General features: G+C 36.9%; 1 protein-coding gene across 1 annotated transcript in view; it reads right to left on the reverse strand.

The window, feature by feature from the left end:
• The window catches only part of LOC139443123 (uncharacterized), a 111,504-nt gene that overhangs the window by 35,592 nt on the left and 57,028 nt on the right, over positions 1–18,884 (reverse strand). Inside the window, exon 7 of the mRNA XM_071224071.1 lies at positions 1,979–2,079. Coding sequence (XP_071080172.1) covers positions 1,979–2,079 — 101 coding nt within the window. The remainder of the gene's footprint in view (positions 1–1,978; positions 2,080–18,884) is intronic.

The following is an 18,884-nucleotide window of genomic DNA, read 5'->3' on the forward strand; positions in this document are numbered from 1 at the left end:
TAATGAAGTTCCATAAATTTGATGAAAAGGGGATTTTGCAAATATTTCTTCTTCTTTCTCTAATTAAATTAGCCGCTCAAAATGACTTTCATCAAGGAATTTCAAAGATCCTGTTTTTATTAAGTAAAGACATAAATAACTTGTGAATATTGCCGATACTTTCATCTTTTAATCTATGTTCTTGAGATCAATATTAGGAAGTGCAGCTTAGCAAGCATAAAAGCAACATCTGATCAGCACAATACCTGGACAAAAAACACTGAGTGCAGTCATAATATCGAGAAACTAGCATGTTCCGCCCTACAAGAAAATGAAGTGTTCCTCTTTCATACAGAATACATCAAAGTGTAGCTCTTTCATACAGAATACATCAAAGTGTAGCTCTTTCATACAGAATACATCAAAGTGTAGCTCTTTCACACAGAACACATCAAAGTGTAGCTCTTTCATACAGAATACATCAAAGTGTAGCTCTTTCATACAGAATACATCAAAGTGTAGCTCTTTCACACAGAACACATCAAAGTGTAGCTCTTTCATACAGAATACATCAAAGTGTAGCTCTTTCATACAGAATACATCAAAGTGTAGCTCTTTCACACAGAACACATCAAAGTGTAGCTCTTTCATACAGAATACATCAAAGTGTAGCTCTTTCATACAGAACACATCAAAGTGTAGCTCTTTCATACAGAATACATCAAAGTGTAGCTCTTTCATACAGAATACATCAAAGTGTAGCTCTTTCATACAGAATACATCAAAGAGAAGCTCTTTCACACAGAATACGTCAAAGTGAAGCTCTTTCATACAGAATACATCAAAGTGTAGCTCTTTCATACAGAATACGTCAAAGTGAAGCTCTTTCATACAGAACACATCAAAGTGTAGCTCTTTCATACAGAATACATCAAAGAGAAGCTCTTTTACACAGAATACATCAAAGTGTAGCTCTTTCATACAGAATACATCAAAGTGTAGCTCTTTCATACAGAATACATCAAAGAGAAGCTCTTTTACACAGAATACATCAAAGTGTAGCTCTTTCATACAGAATACATCAAAGTGTAGCTCTTTCATACAGAATACATCAAAGTGTAGCTCTTTCATACAGAATACATCAAAGTGTAGCTCTTTCACACAGAATACATCAAAGTGTAGCTCTTTCATACAGAATACATCAAAGTGTAGCTCTTTCATACAGAATACATCACAGTGTAGCTCTTTCATACAGAATACATCAAAGTGTAGCTCTTTCATACAGAAAACATCAAAGAGAAGCTCTTTTACACAGAATACGTCAAAGTGAAGCTCTTTCACACAGAATACGTCAAAGTGAAGCTCTTTCATACAGAATACATCAAAGTGAAGCTCTTTCATACAGAATACATCAAAGTGTAGCTCTTTCACACAGAATACATCAAAGTGAAGCTCTTTCATACAGAATACATCAAAGAGAAGCTCTTTTACACAGAATACATCAAAGTGTAGCTCTTTCATACAGAATCCATCAAAGTGTAGCTCTTTCATACAGAATACATCAAAGAGAAGCTCTTTTACACAGAATACATCAAAGTGTAGCTCTTTCATACAGAATACATCAAAGTGTAGCTCTTTCATACAGAATACATCAAAGTGTAGCTCTTTCATACAGAATACATCAAAGTGTAGCTCTTTCACACAGAATACATCAAAGTGAAGCTCTTTCACACAGAATATGTCAAAGTGAAGCTCTTTCATACAGAATACATCAAAGAGAAGCTCTTTCATACAGAATACATCAAAGAGAAGCTCTTTCACACAGAATACATCAAAGGGAAACTTTCACAGATATTTCCGGTCACATTACTCTTTCATACAGAATACATCAAAGAGAAGCTCTTTCATACAGAATAAATCAAAGAGAAGCTCTTTCACACAGAATACATCAAAGGGAAACTTTCACAGATATTTCCGGTCACATTACTCACTGACTTACCTGTCATCTGTCTGTAAAGGTACATCAAGATTCAGTTCTTTCTTATAGGGGTCAAACTGCCCGAATACCAAGGGTTCATTTGTGTCATTTTGTTTGCTCGTCTGCAATAAATAAATAAGTAATAAAGTACTCCATTTTGTTGAAATACCCACTTCTAGCATTTCATAATGATATAGCTGGTCACATACAAAGTTATATGGCAAGTTTTGTCTTTAACTTTAGGTCATGGATGGCTATTTAATATTCAGCCTGGGATTGGCTTGAAGACACAATCTTTTTTTCTGAAATATTTCATGATCATAAGTTGTGGATCCCAATGAAATAGTGAGGCTCCTTGAAAATAAACAACAGCACAATGTCAACAATATCCACCACAATTGAAAATACTTGTTGTGAATAAATGCATGAAACTTGTTGTCATGTAAAATCAAAATATATTTATTTAAAAAATCCCAAACCATCAAAAGGCACCAGTATCTTTGTGCCATGTTTGGTAAAGAAATATTGAAATGTTGTAAAGTTTTCAAGATCTGCACAAGTAAAAACACTACCACCATTTTTCAGCCTAATATATAGTCAAAGTCCTTGCCAAAAAACTAAAAAAACATATATATTGTTTTAAAATCCCAAACTATCAAAAGGCACCAGTTCACCACAAGGCCTATGTACCAATTTTGGTGAAGAAATATTGTACGGTTTTCAAGATCTGCTCCGGACATGATATATTGTAATATATTTTCTTGTAGTGACAACTGAGCACACAATTTCATAAAAATATCCCCAAAATATTCACTATCCCTAACTTTTTTGGATCAGTATATATTAAAAAATGCTGACTGAAAAAACATTTTGTCTCAATCAAAAATCCCAGTCCCACAGGAGATTATTGAATGTCGATGCCTTAGCATGTGTGGTTCCCAAGTTCCCTTGCTCTGTAATTAAAGTCGCTATGGCATCCCCTACTGACAGACCCACTCAGTGACACAATATGTATAAGAGCTGTCCATTCATCAAGAGTCGCAGTCCCTGTCGGCAATTCTGTCTGCAATTCTGTCACTTCCCATCACACTAACAACTGAATGTGTCTCAAATTGAGACATGTTGTCTTGTACTTGTGAGACTTTTAAACATGGTCCTCGTGCATTGTTTATGATGTCATAACAATGTGGTGTCAGAATCCATATGCATACTCTGCCAGTTTGAGGGAGCTCTCATCTAATCTCAGAGACATCAGGCACTGGCAGCAGTACTCATCACATGAAAGGTGGGTGAGGCTTGACAGTTTCTATATGTCACAGCTGGTTGGTTGATTGGTTTGTTGTTTAACGCTGCACTCAGCAATATTCCAGCTATATGACAGCGGTCTGTAAATAATCGAGTCTGGACCAGACAATCCAGTGATTAATATCATGAGCATCAATCCACGCAATTGGGATTGATGACATGCATCAACCAAGTCAGCGAGCCTGACCACCCGATCCCGTTAGTCGCCTTTTACGACAAGCATAGTCACCTTAAACGGCAAGCATGGGTTGCTGAAGACCTATTCTACCCCGGAATCTTCACGGGTATGTTACAGCTGGATTGAAACTCGCCAGGAATACATCTGTTGCATACTGTTACTATGTTAGGGGACGACCATATCATATTCTTAGTATGTGTGTGATTTAAGTGAGTGAGTGAATGAGTTTGGTTTAAAGCTGCTATAACAGTATTCCAGTTATATCATGTCAGCTTAATGTGGGAGGAAAGCTCAGATTGATGCAGGTCTTAGACGTTTACCATTTAGGTGAAACCCACGAACTCGGGTATGGTGCTGACAAACCTAGAAAAATAATCGGGGCGAACCGGGATTCGAACCCACAATCATAGGTTTCTGGCGTGCCCAAGGGAGGCAACTCTGCACAGCGAATCTCGGCACTTTAGACGGCTGGGCCGCCCGTGTCCCCTGTGTGATTTAAAAAACAAATCATCTGTTTCTGAAAATAATAATTAGTTCTCAAGTTTTACCAACAAAAATATAATGTTCACTGGACATGATGGTTGTTGAACACTAATGTGATGTGGATCCGATTGAAAAGTTTTGCTTCTCCTTTCATAGAAAAGCAGTGAAGGACTGAAGCACTGATTGCAAAAATATTCCTCTCAAACAATAATCCTTGCCCAATATTAAATGGTCAGAACTTAAGCATTTGTATTCTCTACTTCTTTACTCCTACTCTAAGGCTTTGTCTAAATGTTGATGATCTCCTTTTAGAAACCACATATCAGCATTTAGTGCACAGAACTAACTGTCTTTATATCAGTCTTGACACCATATTGCTGGTTCACATTCATTACTACAGCTTAATACCTTCATCCCAGCCGGTCTATTTCCAGGCTAGGTATTACATTATAAGTAAACGTGTCGTCCTGTGACGTAGCATCGGCTCACTGTTGCATTATCCATCATCCCATGCTGCCACGCAGGTTTTCATCTTTTCTTTTATTACACCTGCCTACCCACTGTATTTATTTATTTATTTATTTATTTATTTATTTTCTTTCTTTCTTTAAGCTTTACTGGACGGTAATTGTTTATGTAATGATATCTTCACAAAGACAAAAAATGAAAAAGTTTTGCTTCTCCTTTCATAGAAAAGCACTTAACCTTTAGCCTGCTGAATTATTTTCACACTTCTTACCCCTGCCTGCTGGATTAATTTTAGCATAAGGCGCTCTAAAGAGGGTGGGTGATTTCAAACAGTCGGTGCCTCATTAAACAAGGGCCAATTGAAGAAATATTTTGCACATTTATTCCTGATAGAAAACTACACAATTCTATATAAAAATATCCTGGTGTTTTCAATCATACCAAGGTTAAGACCAAAGCGAACACAAAATTTGTTAATTTTCTTGAACTTACCTGAATTGCGTTATTGAAGGTGGTTTGCATTTCATGCTAGAAACCCTCTAATATCGTAACATTTTTGCAAATTGATTTCAATAATCATATCTCCGATATCATAATTTCAATTGAGTAAAAATTCGGGATTTATAATCGGCATATATCAGCGCGATGGTAAATTATGAACCATTTCAGTGAATTTATTATCTAAACGTTAAACAGAAAAATAACTTAATTTTCGAGGTCATCATGTCGGTTGCAGAAATACGAATATTCGGGTTAATCTGACGTGTCATGTTATAAAATTTGCAGGAAACAATTAATGACTTATAAATATTCACTAATCCTAATTTCAAGCGTTTTGGTTGAATATTTACGATATACAAAAATAAACAACCCGTGTCATGATGCTAGCAGACGTCCTAAAATCAAACATGGCGCGCTTCGCCCGACCTCCGCATAACTTATTGCTATTTTAATATCAACAAAGTTTACATTGCCGTTATAAATATAACTTGGCGAAAGTTGACGATCTTCTCAATCGAAGAATGTTTTATTCGTCATATTCCAATAAATATGACGAGAGAGAAATGAAAATAAAGATCGTGAATTCTGACAGCACTATTTCAATTAGTGCAAAGGTCACCGGATGTGATGTCACAGACAGGGGTAGTCTGCTGATAAGCTTTCGAAACAAAACAATTACAGTAAAATTTGAAATAGTTCGCCTATCACATAGAGCAAAAAAATAAGTCGATACACAGTATCAGTAATCACCACTAACATGAAATAAAAATGTGACTTTGACGATATAATTCGCGTATTAGTTAATCCGTTTGACCTTGCATGCTCCCGTGACCCGGAAACGGTAGACGATAAATCAACATGCCACATGCAAGTTTCTCGGTATCTTTTATTTGAACTTCTGTTGATATTTAAGAATCACCATTCAATGTTGTGAATATAAATGGGACATGATTCATATTTCTGCGATGTACATGCTGATAAGTTTCACTACAACAAGTGTATCCCACGTAATACGTCTATGGATGTCGTCGATCAGCAAGATCACCCTCAACAACAGGTGCGCGAAAATGGGCTTGACAAAACGTGTTTCAAAATAACATCCCCGCATTGCTGAAAATGATAGGGTATATATAAGCAATAAAATTCTACGTACATATTTTCGGTGTTAGTTCCACATTACATTTAGGATAGTTTTCCTTTCGGGAATACATTCATAGATTCTAGCATGATTTTAGAACAGTTTCACGAAGGATTTCTAAATTTATTCCAAAAATATGAAGACCACCATGATTGCGCATTGATGATAGATTTGTAATTGTTTAATTATTTACAGCTTTTTACAGGTTTTAAAATTTTAAGTTATATTTAATAGTTATTTTTCCCACAATGATGGTGTGTGGGGACAGTAAATATTAGTCTTTGCATCAGCACAGTGTAACTGATCAACTTCAATTATTATCTTTAGTTTAAACATATTTATTCAACAATTATTATCTTGCACTCTGAAAATCAACTATGTGAATAAGTAACTCTCTGATGTCATCATTTTAATTTTAGTATTCCATGAATAATGATTAAATCAGATCCTTAACATATACATACTAAACTCATATGGACATTAATTTTGCACATTATGTGGTTTGTTTCCAAATAAAACAATTCTGAAATATAATTTAATAGGAATTAATTTAATTTAATTACAGTAACAGTACTTGTAACAGTACATGACATTTGTGTTTGTTTAATCACAAGAACCATGGTGGCACATAAGCTGGTTAGTTTGCCATAGGTTTCTTAGAAAATGCTATCTCAGTCTTCTGGTTGGAATGAAAAGAAACATGCCTGTGTACATGTTTACCCTTGCCAAATGTATTTTTTCCAGTCAGCCAATCCATTACTTTTGTTCACCTTATGTGGTCTATTTTATACATACAGGTACTGCTTCCAAACTGTTTTTTCTTTGTATGCAATCACAGTATCACAACTTCCTCAGCTGGTGTGTATAAAAGTTCCCCTGTCATCATGAAAAAAGAATTATAAAGGAAAGTCATATTTTCATTCAAAAACATATCTGTCTTTCCTTGAATACTCTTTGTCTAAGTGCCAGAAATGTAAGTGTCATAAAAAAATTTAAAAAAGATTTTCATAAGGACTTTTCTTAGATAGACCTAGATCTAAGTCAAACCATGTGACTAGTTAGGTAGAATTATAACCTTATAAGCCCTCATTTCTGAGGTGTCCATATTTTTCACATTTTTAGGACTAAACGTGATCCGTGTAGATCTGCCTGTTTTGTTATGTAAAACAAATTCTTGTCTTAAAAAATGAGAAAAGGAATCATTCAGACGAATTTTTTTTATCCCATTGATTCACGAAAATCAGTTGAAATGTACAGTGGTGACTGTGGCACCCAAAATTTCTAGTAATTTGTTACCCAAATGGGTATGTGATTTTGTAGATCTACCTAGAATTATTTCAAAGATATACATTAATTTGGTGTCTTAAACTTAACATAATATCACTTTCCTATAAAAAACAATTCATTCTAAATTATGTTTAACCAACTTAACTGGCCTCTCCTTCAGTGACAAGACGTCAATTTTCTCTCAAAACTAAACAATCAATTTCAAGGATCACAGTCATAATCATATTTGGAACTTGATGAAATATTTTATTATGTGTTCTGTTCATCTACATTAAAACATAAATATAATTATAGATCTATTGTCTTATTTTCTTAGGTACAAATTCACAAAGTATTTTGGGTACAATTTAATTTGTTTTGGGTACAAAATCACACACATATATAAATAGGAGCCTAGAATCTATATATATTTACACTACCTCGTTGTGTACCAAAATGTTATCGGTTCAGAGGACGGGAGGTTCTCAGAAAGTTTTCAACAACATCTTTAATATTTAAATTGTTCTTTTTGTAATGTTAGACCAATAACAATATTATGTTATTATTATGGCATACCAATACGTTGGATCGCTCTCCGTTGCGCTCGTTTATAGAAAATATTTTAAAATTAAAATCATCGAGCGTGAAATCCATTACGGTTTCGGATTTAGACTTACACATTTTATGGCGACAATCACGAAGAAATATGAAACAAATAAGAGTGAAGACTGCTCTCCAGATCAATAAATAGTAAATAGTTGACGAAAAATAGTAAATTATGTATTTTCTTTTGAATTTGAATCTATTTCGGAATTTCTTTATGATAGCTTACCAACTTTTGCATATTTTGCTTCCATGTGTCACATGCTGTACGTGCTTCCGGTTTCAGAAATGATAGCTAAAATTGCAAGTACTTTGATTATTTCTCGTTAAATGCATTATGTTGCTATTGAATGGTTTACCTAGAATGTATATCAGTTCAGATTTTGCGTATCATCCAATATTTGTCGTTTTTCGCAGTGTTTGTTGACTTTGTTCGACTCAACAAATCGCGAGTTAGGCCACGCCCAAACGTATCACTGACGTTTGTCGGCTTGGCAATGTGTCGGAAAGTTTATCAAACGAAATCATTTGCAAACTCTTTAAAAATGAAATTCTTTTTACAAAGATTTATACATGCGTGTCAATAATTCTAGAAAATTAAGTTAGATGTAACAAAATGATTGTAATAGTCTAACGGGATAACTATGCATGTGGAGTTGTTTGTTTACCGCCGTTGCCATGATCGTACAAGTTCCATCCAATCGATGATGTTACGATTCAGATTGTTTTTGTTTACAATTAATTACACCGAAAGTTGCTAATTTTTAGAAATAAAGGAACATGAGTGTTTTCCTTTCGTCAGCAAACACAAAATTATGATCGAATAGGAAAAATGATGAAATTATAAAGAAAATATCGGACTGCATGCCGCTCAACGTGAAGTGCCAAAAGTCAACAATGGCCGTTCCTGGTAGATGTGTGCCGAGAAGTTTGGCCGAAACTTTTTTAACTCGCGATATTTTCTTTTTGAGGTAAATAAATGACTGAACGTTTTGATATTGAGCAAGCTGAGCATTTATGCATGTCATACGTAATTTAAATGTTACGCAAAGCCTTCTTGGTAAATAGATATGGCGAGTTTTATTTTGGGGTGTTGTTATGCTATTCGCCTGTCGAATGGGTTCGACATCAGATGCACGGGGATGGACACCTCTGTCGAATGGGTTCGACGTTAGCGTGCAGAGCTTTAAGCACTTTGCAAAAATATTCCTCTCAAACAAAAATCATGTATTGCAAAAATATTCTTCACCAATAAAATGTTGCAGACCGACAGATTGCTGGTGGACTGCATTACAAGTTACATTTGACGTCTTGGGATCCATCGGAAGTTATAAATTGTATAGGATAGGGCTGCTCGCTTTATAACAGGAACCAATTTTATCCATTTTGTTTTACAGGAGGTGGCTTAGTGTCTGCCTTAACTCAGGCCCTCCTATCTATTTGAATGAAAAGAAGCACTATCGGATTTAATGTAAGCAATATCATGTGTACAGCTACCAAGTGCATGGGAATACTTTCAAATGCAGTATAACTGTTGTAACTATCATTGTAGCAGCGGTTCTTATTGGAATCATCACATAGACGCTATTGGAACCGACAGCATCGGCAACCGAATACATTTGGTCATGTCCATTACATTCTGCCGAACTACAACAACACTTACTGACGCCACAGTGCGCAAAACATGGCTGACAGTAGCAGAGAAGACAAACGGGGAAGTGTGTTAATCAACGCTTGTTTTTTTATAAGAATGTAATTCTAGTTTAGAAGTTTGTGCGCATTGAATGTAAAAAATAATTCATCTTCGATACAGATTATTCATTTTCAGCAAAAATGTATTTTGTTGATATATTTTTGGGGGGAGTAGAATGGAAATCTTATCAGTCATAGAGCGAGATAAATTACTTCACTCATAATTTAATTCACTGTGTTAGAGCTAGGTCTAGTATTTGCCCTATAATTGTTGTGTTAATATATACATAAGGGCATATACAAAGTTCTGTCATTCCAGTAAGGAATTCATCAGTGGCTGATTGGGACTTCAACAATGATAATTATTTATTTGTATTTTATTATCATAATACCATAACCAGATCCTGATTTGAGTGTTTTGGCTACCACATAGTTGCCAAGATTGCTGGGATCTGGTGGGCTGATGTACGAGATGTCAGACATCTTCAGCATTTTTGGCGACCATACCTGGCTACTGACCATTTATTTGTGATAACTGATACAAGAAAACATGTCTCCCACTTTAGATAACAAATTCTGATACATATGAATACTGGCTACTCAATGCCATAGATGTTATATGCTTAATTGTCAAGACTTTGAGTCAGACTAACCAAAAGAAATTACTTCGCTTGTGGCTTATTTGTTTATCGCTGCCATTTCTGTTTCTTTCCGGAAAAGGTGTTGTCAATTAGGTAGGATCGTCTTTAGAAAGATACTGCCGAAGCTATTCCTGTACATTTGATTTTCCGGAAAAGGTGTTGTCAATTAGGTAGGATCGACTTTAGAAAGATACAGCCGAAGCTATTCCTCTACATTTGATTTTCCATTAGCGGGTGTGTCCGATAGTTTTTCTTTTCGTTCACATAGTGAATGCATTCGGTTCCAATACAGAGCAATGCTACCAATACGCCTTCATTTAAAACCCATTCAACGCTTTTATTCAAACAGATAGGAGGGCCTGTAAATGGATAGTTAGCTTGGCAACAATAGTTCACTATCTGGCAATAGTACTTGTCTGGAAGCGCTAGCTGCATAGCAGCATGGGTTGCTTAGCAACGGTAGTGTCAAGGCAGTGGTTGCTGTATTCGTAAGCAACATGGGTTGCTTGACAGATTAGATGTTTGGGTGGCGTAACATGAGCTGAGGTCACATTCTGCAGTTCACGAGTACCTCCACATCGTGACCATTTCATCTGAATAACATCTCTCATGTCTAAATTTCACGTTTCATAATCACGCAGGATAGCAGAGGTCGGCCGAATGGGGTCATTTCATAATATTTATATCATATATATATACCTTTCACTACAACGCAGGAACATTAATCTAGCAAAATTAAGTGCTATTCAGGATTGTTTATCTGCAATGTGAGAAATGTGAAAGAACAGTTGTGTGGCTTTAAGCCTGGACTACATGTCTCTGTATCTGCAGTGCTGTCCAGCGAACTTTCAATAATCTACAGTGAACATATAATGGGCAAAATCTTGATCTACATGCAACAATTGATGGCTCAAAGGTAAAAGTGCACGAGTTGTAATTTCTTACTTTCATCCCTTTTTAACACAGGAAATTGATGAAATTTTACTTCAGGATAAAACTGAACTTATCTACCGGGTATATAAAGCCCACTGTAGAACACAAACCTCCAATGACCTTCAATTGGTTGAATCTCAGAATGACAATTATCATGTAAATAAAGGTTCAAATATTTTTGTGTGGTACATTTTGTGAATGGTGGGGAGATAAGTGTTGACACATTCTGATCAAATCAAATAGACATCAGCCACCAGCTTTCTCAATGCCAGAAATACGTCCCTGCCTTCATCTGTCCACTCTCTGCACATAGAAATTACCTGTCATAAGATTTTCAACTTTGGCTATGCCAGTTATACTTGTAATATAGTTGGCAGATAATCAGTATGAGGATTTGACAAATAATCTTATTTATTATGTATTTAGAGATGAAAAACAGTATTTATCTGAAAACATAAAATGTATATCTCACTTGAGTGAAATATTACTTTATGTCAGAACTACCTTTCGTCTCCATTAAACTATTTCGGAGACAGAACATGAAGACCAGTAAGAAAATACATAATAAATAAAATATTTGTCCTCTCTGGTCAAATTACATGTTTATCTCTTTTTGTGACAAAGTTATCATTTTCACTAGTGCTTGCACCACTCAGATTGATTCCTCATACTAGTACACGTACAATGTTAGAAGATCACTCTTGCTTGTTGCCGCCATAAATGAGTTGCACCATTGCCAACATTAGCTCAAATAGAGACACGGTACTCCAGTCAGGTGCCCACTCTGAGCCAAGATCAAGAACACTCTGATTAAATTCAGATCGTTTCCTCTGATGTGATACCGGTCTGCATCAAGATAGGGGGACAGCTTCAGAGGGGGTTGTGTTCCAAGTAAACACTGAGTGAACTTTGACCCCCCAATTTAAATGAAAGTTGCATGGGTTCTTGAGACAATCAGATGTCGTCTTTCTAAAACAATTCAGTTTCATTTCTTCAACATGTTGAGTTGAAATTTTTTATCTCTACCAAAGAAACCCACTTTAACAAATCTACCCTCCTCACCAAACCTTTTGGGTGTAGATGCCATGGCCCTCACAAATGACAGGATGTCTACAATATCCACAACAATATAAGCACAGCATTGTATTCTTTTCACTTCGGATTGCCTTGATAACATACAATTTTATGATACAGAATTCAGATATGGTTGTCTGAATGCTTGTGCACTTGTACTGACAATTCAGAAGCCTCAATGATGGAGTTGTGTACAGATGTTCACACAGAGAAATATCACATGAGAGTGAAAGATTTGATTTTAATTATATAGGGCCACAGAGTTGACAGTGCACATGATTCAATAAGCTCAATAGATAAGTTGAGTTTCATATGAGTGCACTGAGGAGAGGTCGTTAGAAATATGTTTGGTAATATCCAGAGAAGAGGAAACTAATAACCTTATCATTGTGAACATGCTGAAGCTGTCCCGTTATCAAATACCTTCAGATAAAGAGCTGGCACCGTGGCAACCATGACAAGCTAGTAACGCAAAAGGCAGTAGATATTCATTCTTGACATGTTGTTTTCGAATTCTACATGACCTGTTCATAAATAATTGAACCATAAATATTAGTTGAAATCATCTAATTAATTTCATGGAAATCGAGTAAAAAAAAAATGCAAAAAAATCTGTAAATAGCAAAAGGCATCACTTCAGGAACTGTTTGACATATCTGCCAATTTATGATGAGTGAGTGAGTGAGTATGGTTTTACGCCGCTTTTAGCAATATTCCAGCAATATCACGGCGGGGGACACAAGAAATGGGCTTCACACACTGTACCCATGTCGGGAATCGAACCTGGGTCTTCAGCATGACAAGCGAACGCTTTAACCACTAGGCTACCCGACCGCCCCCAATTTATGATGAAAAAATGATGACAGGCAGACGAGACACATTATAAGCATCATACCATATTTAGTCAAGTGACCAATGTCCTTGAAGTTTGTTTGACTAACTACCCATATTCACCTTTCCTTCATACATGACTACTTATAACAAGATTGGTCAAAATCCATCCATGTTCATATAAACATGACAGTGATTGAAGCACAAACAGTGGCTGTCTAATACTTTGGAAGAAGGATCTACTTGCATCAGAGCCCTTGAACCTATTGTACACTCTTATTCATGATTAAAGCTGTTGAACAATCAAAATACAAGAGGTATTGGTCCTTGACAAACAAGAACATCCAAAATAGACGCCATTTATCTTGAGCATCAAAATGAGGCTTGATCACTGTCAATGCCATGAGGTCTCAAATGCGTCACAGTGATAGTATCCTGACAACTGATTGTCAGCTGCACAGCAGTAAAAGCTTATTCAATGTTATAAGGAGTTGTGAAATGGCAATTGTCAATACTTGGTCTCAGTCGGGCCCACTGAAGACAATCAACGTGTATCTGTCATCAATTCCTCTTTATTCACTCGTAGTTCAGCTCTGTTAGCCTAATCCAAGAAGTCAGATCAGCTTGCAGTTTTTGTCTGTTTCGACAGATGTTGTATACACAGTAGGGCTTTGACTGTTAGCACTGATGCAGATGACAACCATTCTTTAGGATTTCTTGGACAAGCAGCACAAACAAATGGCATAGAGCCACGTCAGCCCTGTGCATATGAACACATTGGATGACCTATGTAACACATACATATGTGATTCCCGACAGGGGTACAATGTGTGAAGCCCATTTCTGGTGTCCCCTGATGTGATATTGCTGGAATATTGCTTAAAGCGGCATAAAACCATACTCACTCACCCACTCACTCACTCACTCACTCACTCACCCACCCATCCACCCACTCACCCATCCACTCACTCACTCACTCACCCACTCACTCACAAACCCACCCACCCACTCACTCACTCACTCACTCACTCACTCACTCACCCACCCACCCACACACTCACTCACTCACTCATACATATGTAAACTTCAGAATGAGTGAATGCGTTATCACACCAACACTGTAATAAGCGACGTAACAGATTACCAAGGTGCCTTTAAGTAACATGAACCAGTCAAATAAGTAGATTAGCAAGGTATTCAAGTACATGTATACCGATTTACTGCAATACAACTACAAAACAATATATAAAGCAGTACGCTTTTGGCATGACAGTTTTTTCTCTGTCTAAGTTTTGCATACGAGACGGCACCTAAAAACTATCAGTTAAAACAACCAGATAGCTATTGTGAGCAACCAACAACACCATCTGGGTACGATTACATTGTAATAACCAAGTCAGTGAGCCTGGCCACTCAATCCATAAGGCGCGTCGTATGACAAGCATAGATTACTGGGAACCTATTCTAACAAGGAGTCACAAAGGAAACCTTATTGCCTTGTTTCCACTTTACTGATAAAGGCATACCTAAAATCAAATTTACAGAGTACCTTACCTCGTTTCAGGCCGGCAAGAGAGCATGGCACAAATAACAATTCCATCATCTTTATTTCAATATACTGTGAAACAAAAGTGGTCAATACTTACCTCCGCTAACCAGTGGTTGATAAAGTCAACAGTGACCTATGCCACTGTGGTGTAGTGACACAATCAACAGGTCACAGCCGAGATGAACCTTCAAATGAGTCACTGGCTCTCTACTTGTATCCTTATCAATTTTGAAAGAGGAAGAGCTCAAATATGCATCAAACTTTGCTATCTTAAACATAACATGTCAATGCATAAGAATGCACCAGTCTTGTTTATCCGCCGAAACAGATTCAATTTGGCATAAGGGGGCGGTTGGGTAGCCTGGTGGTTAAAGCGTTCGCTCGTTACGCCGAAGACTCGGGTTCTATTCCCGACATGGGTACAATGTGTGAAGCCCATTTCTGGTGTACCCCGCCGTGATATTGCTGGAATATTGCTAAAAGCGGCGTAAAACCAAACTCACTCACTACCTCACTCACCATTTGGTGTAAAGGGCAAAATAGCTGTGAAAATTATATGAATGAACCACTGAAAATCAGTGATGACACCAGGTGTTCACGGTGATGGTTGACATCTTAGAAAACGTGATTTCATATCGAACAGTGTATAGTGCTAGGAGGTGGATGCCGACATTGTTGATGGCATCAAAATGTGTTCACCTACCACTATCTTTATCAGACGTTCACCAGTGTCTCTTTCTTAAGAAGAAGAATCTGATATCTTGCTAATTTGGACAGTAGTCTAAATTGGAATTAATTGGTCGTGCCAATCAAGTCCTGTGTCACCTGATTCCGATGTTCTGCTATCACTGTTTGAGGGATAGTGTGGAATACCACAAATAACTTCTAGCATGAGGTGGCAAAGTATTACAACCCATAAATCACACACACAATAAATAAATGACTGCATGAACAGGTGTTCCAAAACTTGCAACGAAGTCAAAGTTCTTATCTAACAATATTTTATTCTCTCTTTGTTTATGGAGTAATAGTGAGATTAAACTCCATCCCTGATTGAGCAATTCTTCATTGCTTCTGGTCAATATAGCCAAATATCACTTCCATCCATCTTTACATCAATTATGGTTACCGATGGCAACCAAGACCAGAAAGATGTTTGACAATGAAATGGAGTGTGCCTGATAATGTTGCTATAGAGACGTATAGTCCAACAGATTAGCTCTAATTAATGGATCATTTGTGTGTCTGCCCAAAGAACATGTCACAATGTGTTTGTTTTCAACCATAGTTGGAAAGAAACACTTCTTCCCGGATGTGTGGACCAGGTAATTGTAAGTGACTGCTTGACATCACTAAACTTTGATTATTACCTTAAAATCTAGATGCATAACCATGGTAACTGTGTTAAATATTAGTTGAAACGTGTTATTTCACCTGTTGGTTGTTGTTTAATGCCACATTCAGTAATATTGCTCCTATATGGGGGGGATCTGTAAAGAATTGTGGCTGGACCAGACAAACCAGTGATTGACATCTTGAGCATCCATCTATACAATTGGGATATGATAGCATGCATCAACCAAGTCAGCGAGTCTGACCACCCGATCCTGTTAGTTGCCTCATTACAAGCATGGGTTGCATGGGTCGTTACATCACTTGAATGTCTTACAACTGCAAATGTGAATGTGAGATCTTGTAAGTTTCCTTTTTTGTTGTTGATTAACGCTGCACTCAGGAACATCCAGGCTGTACTGTGGCACACTGTAAGAATAGAGTCTGGACCAGACAATCCAGGAGTTGATATTGTGAACCACAAGGTAGGGTATGGTGATATGCAATTAACCAAGTCACCAAGCCTCATCACTTGATCCAGGAAGTTGCCTCTTACGACCTGTATACTTTGCTACAGACCTATTCCAACCCAGAATCCCCATGGAGCCAGTGTGCAAAGGACCTTGAAGAAATATGGCACCTCAGCACACAGAGAATCTGTGAGGTCTGAAGAGAGTGAGGACAACTATCACAGCTTGAACATAATTCAGGTTCCTTCCATTTAACTCCAAAAACAACACATACTCTTTTTAAATTCAATAACATTACAGATTCAAAGCAGCTCTAATTCAATCTGAGGTCAGGTTCCCATTGGCATTACCACTAACTATGAGGCAAATTAATTTTTTATAATTTAATCAATCTTTTTGAAAGACAATGAATGGCTGCAGGTATATTTATGGGTTTGACATCAAGGTTTGAAGGACATCTTGGAATACTGTAAAACCTTATTAACTCAGAGTCCTGGGGACTTGAAATAAAATAAAGTTGTCCAACCTTCTAGAGCAGCAGAGGGACAATATTTGGTCAAAATGTTGAGAGCAAATATGTCTGGACTACAAAATCACACCACTTCAAATGATATATTGATTTAATGCCTTACAAGTTTAAAGATTCATTCTGAGGATGCAAAGTATCTTTTTTCACCCAATGAATCAACAGCTGCCTGTTCAGGGTTACCAACATGCACACTTCAGAGGGAGCAACATTGCATAATTATCCTTGTCTCCTAGACGATAATTTCATCACAAATCGTCACAATAATTGTTTCATTCTGAAAATAAAACATGGTCATCAAATAGATCTTTCATCACAAGAATCAATAATGCAGATGTTCAAATTCTATTGAATTACCAAAAACATTTTCTGCTCGCTGCCTACTAAAACTAATATCATTTCATGAATATCTTATTTCATTATGTCCTGGCATTCTTTTTTATTGTATGCTTGTCTTTTTGTGAATAAATGCACATGCAAAGAAGCCTTCCCTGATTATTAAACACTTGTGATTATGTACTGAGCTGTTTGACCTCAATCAATAGTTCCACGCTACACTAATAGATCACAGAACGAGAGTAATTCAGCATCGCACTCTGCGATGCTGAAAGTTTCTCTCTGCGCTCATACATCATCTTTCAAGATTCGAATATGGTTCAAATTATTTGTTGGTTTCATTGTTATTTAACAATATTCCAGCTATATGACAGCGGTCTGTAAATAATCAAGTCTTGACCAGACAACCCAGTGATTGACATCATGACCAACCATCTATGCAATCAACCAAGTCAGCATGTCTGACCACCCGATCCTATTAGTCACCCCTTTTTTGCACCTATTTCAATAGGGAAGCTGTAATTGATATCATCCACTTGGATCCAATAGGATCCATCAGAGATTACCCCCATTGACGAAAATGGGCCAGATTTCTATTGAAATCCATTTAAAAGATTAAATGAAAAAACTGGTCGAAGACATCACCACTAACCTTTACTGAAACATGTTTCATGAACCATTTGGAAATCACCATATGTATCTATTCAACTTTGATATTGTGTTTAGCAACTAAAACCGGTAAATAATATGCTCTACTGAGTTAATGGCATAGTGTCTCCTTTGTGAACACACATTTCCTTTTTTATTCTGTAAAACTCTATAACAGAAGGTCCCATGGCTCCAGTTACCTTAGCAAGACACTTATACTCAATTCCAGTCTTCTAGCCGTGATCTGCCATATTCAAGTTGGCATGGTCACAAGGGTTTTGATGAAAGGTGTGACATTGACTTTTGCCAAGGTTTGCACATCACATGCAAGAAGATTTATAGTTGCAAACTTAAGTGGTGTCACAAATATGAGGTTTCCCTACTTTCTTACTGAATGACCTTAATGTGACCTTGACATTTGAGTAAAATGTTAACTGCATTTAAACAAAGTACATTGTACTTCAGTAAACTATATGAGAAGTACTGAGAATGTTTGGCTACTTAATAAGCTAAGTGGACACCCCTAAAGAACAAACACACAACTTTCATGATATCACAATGATCATTGTGATAAATTAAAACACACTCAACATTTTGAGCTTCATGTTGTCCCTAAAAATTGCAACAAACTCTATTACTTGATTTCTAACTTGTTTTCCACCGTGCCTGACCCTCCAATCCAATAGGTTTCCTCTAAGGACCAGCACATGTTGCATGTGACCAGATCTAACCTGGATTCCCACAGCTTCCCAATTTAGTCGCCTCTTAGAACAAGCAATAGGGGCTGGGACACGGTCTACCCTTGCCTCCACTTTGAAACCTACATTTGACGATATGATCCATTTGGAATTCCCTACTGACTTTGATCAAGAAGGAAGTACGGTACTTTCCTAGAATGATTAGCTTCTCTGAAGATGTTGACATCAGACCGACTGTTTCATTCAGAGGGTGGA

Source organism: Haliotis cracherodii, unplaced genomic scaffold, assembly GCF_022045235.1.
Source record: "Haliotis cracherodii isolate W230 unplaced genomic scaffold, xgHalCrac1.p SCAF_5, whole genome shotgun sequence".
Taxonomy (NCBI): Eukaryota; Metazoa; Mollusca; class Gastropoda; order Lepetellida; family Haliotidae; genus Haliotis; species Haliotis cracherodii.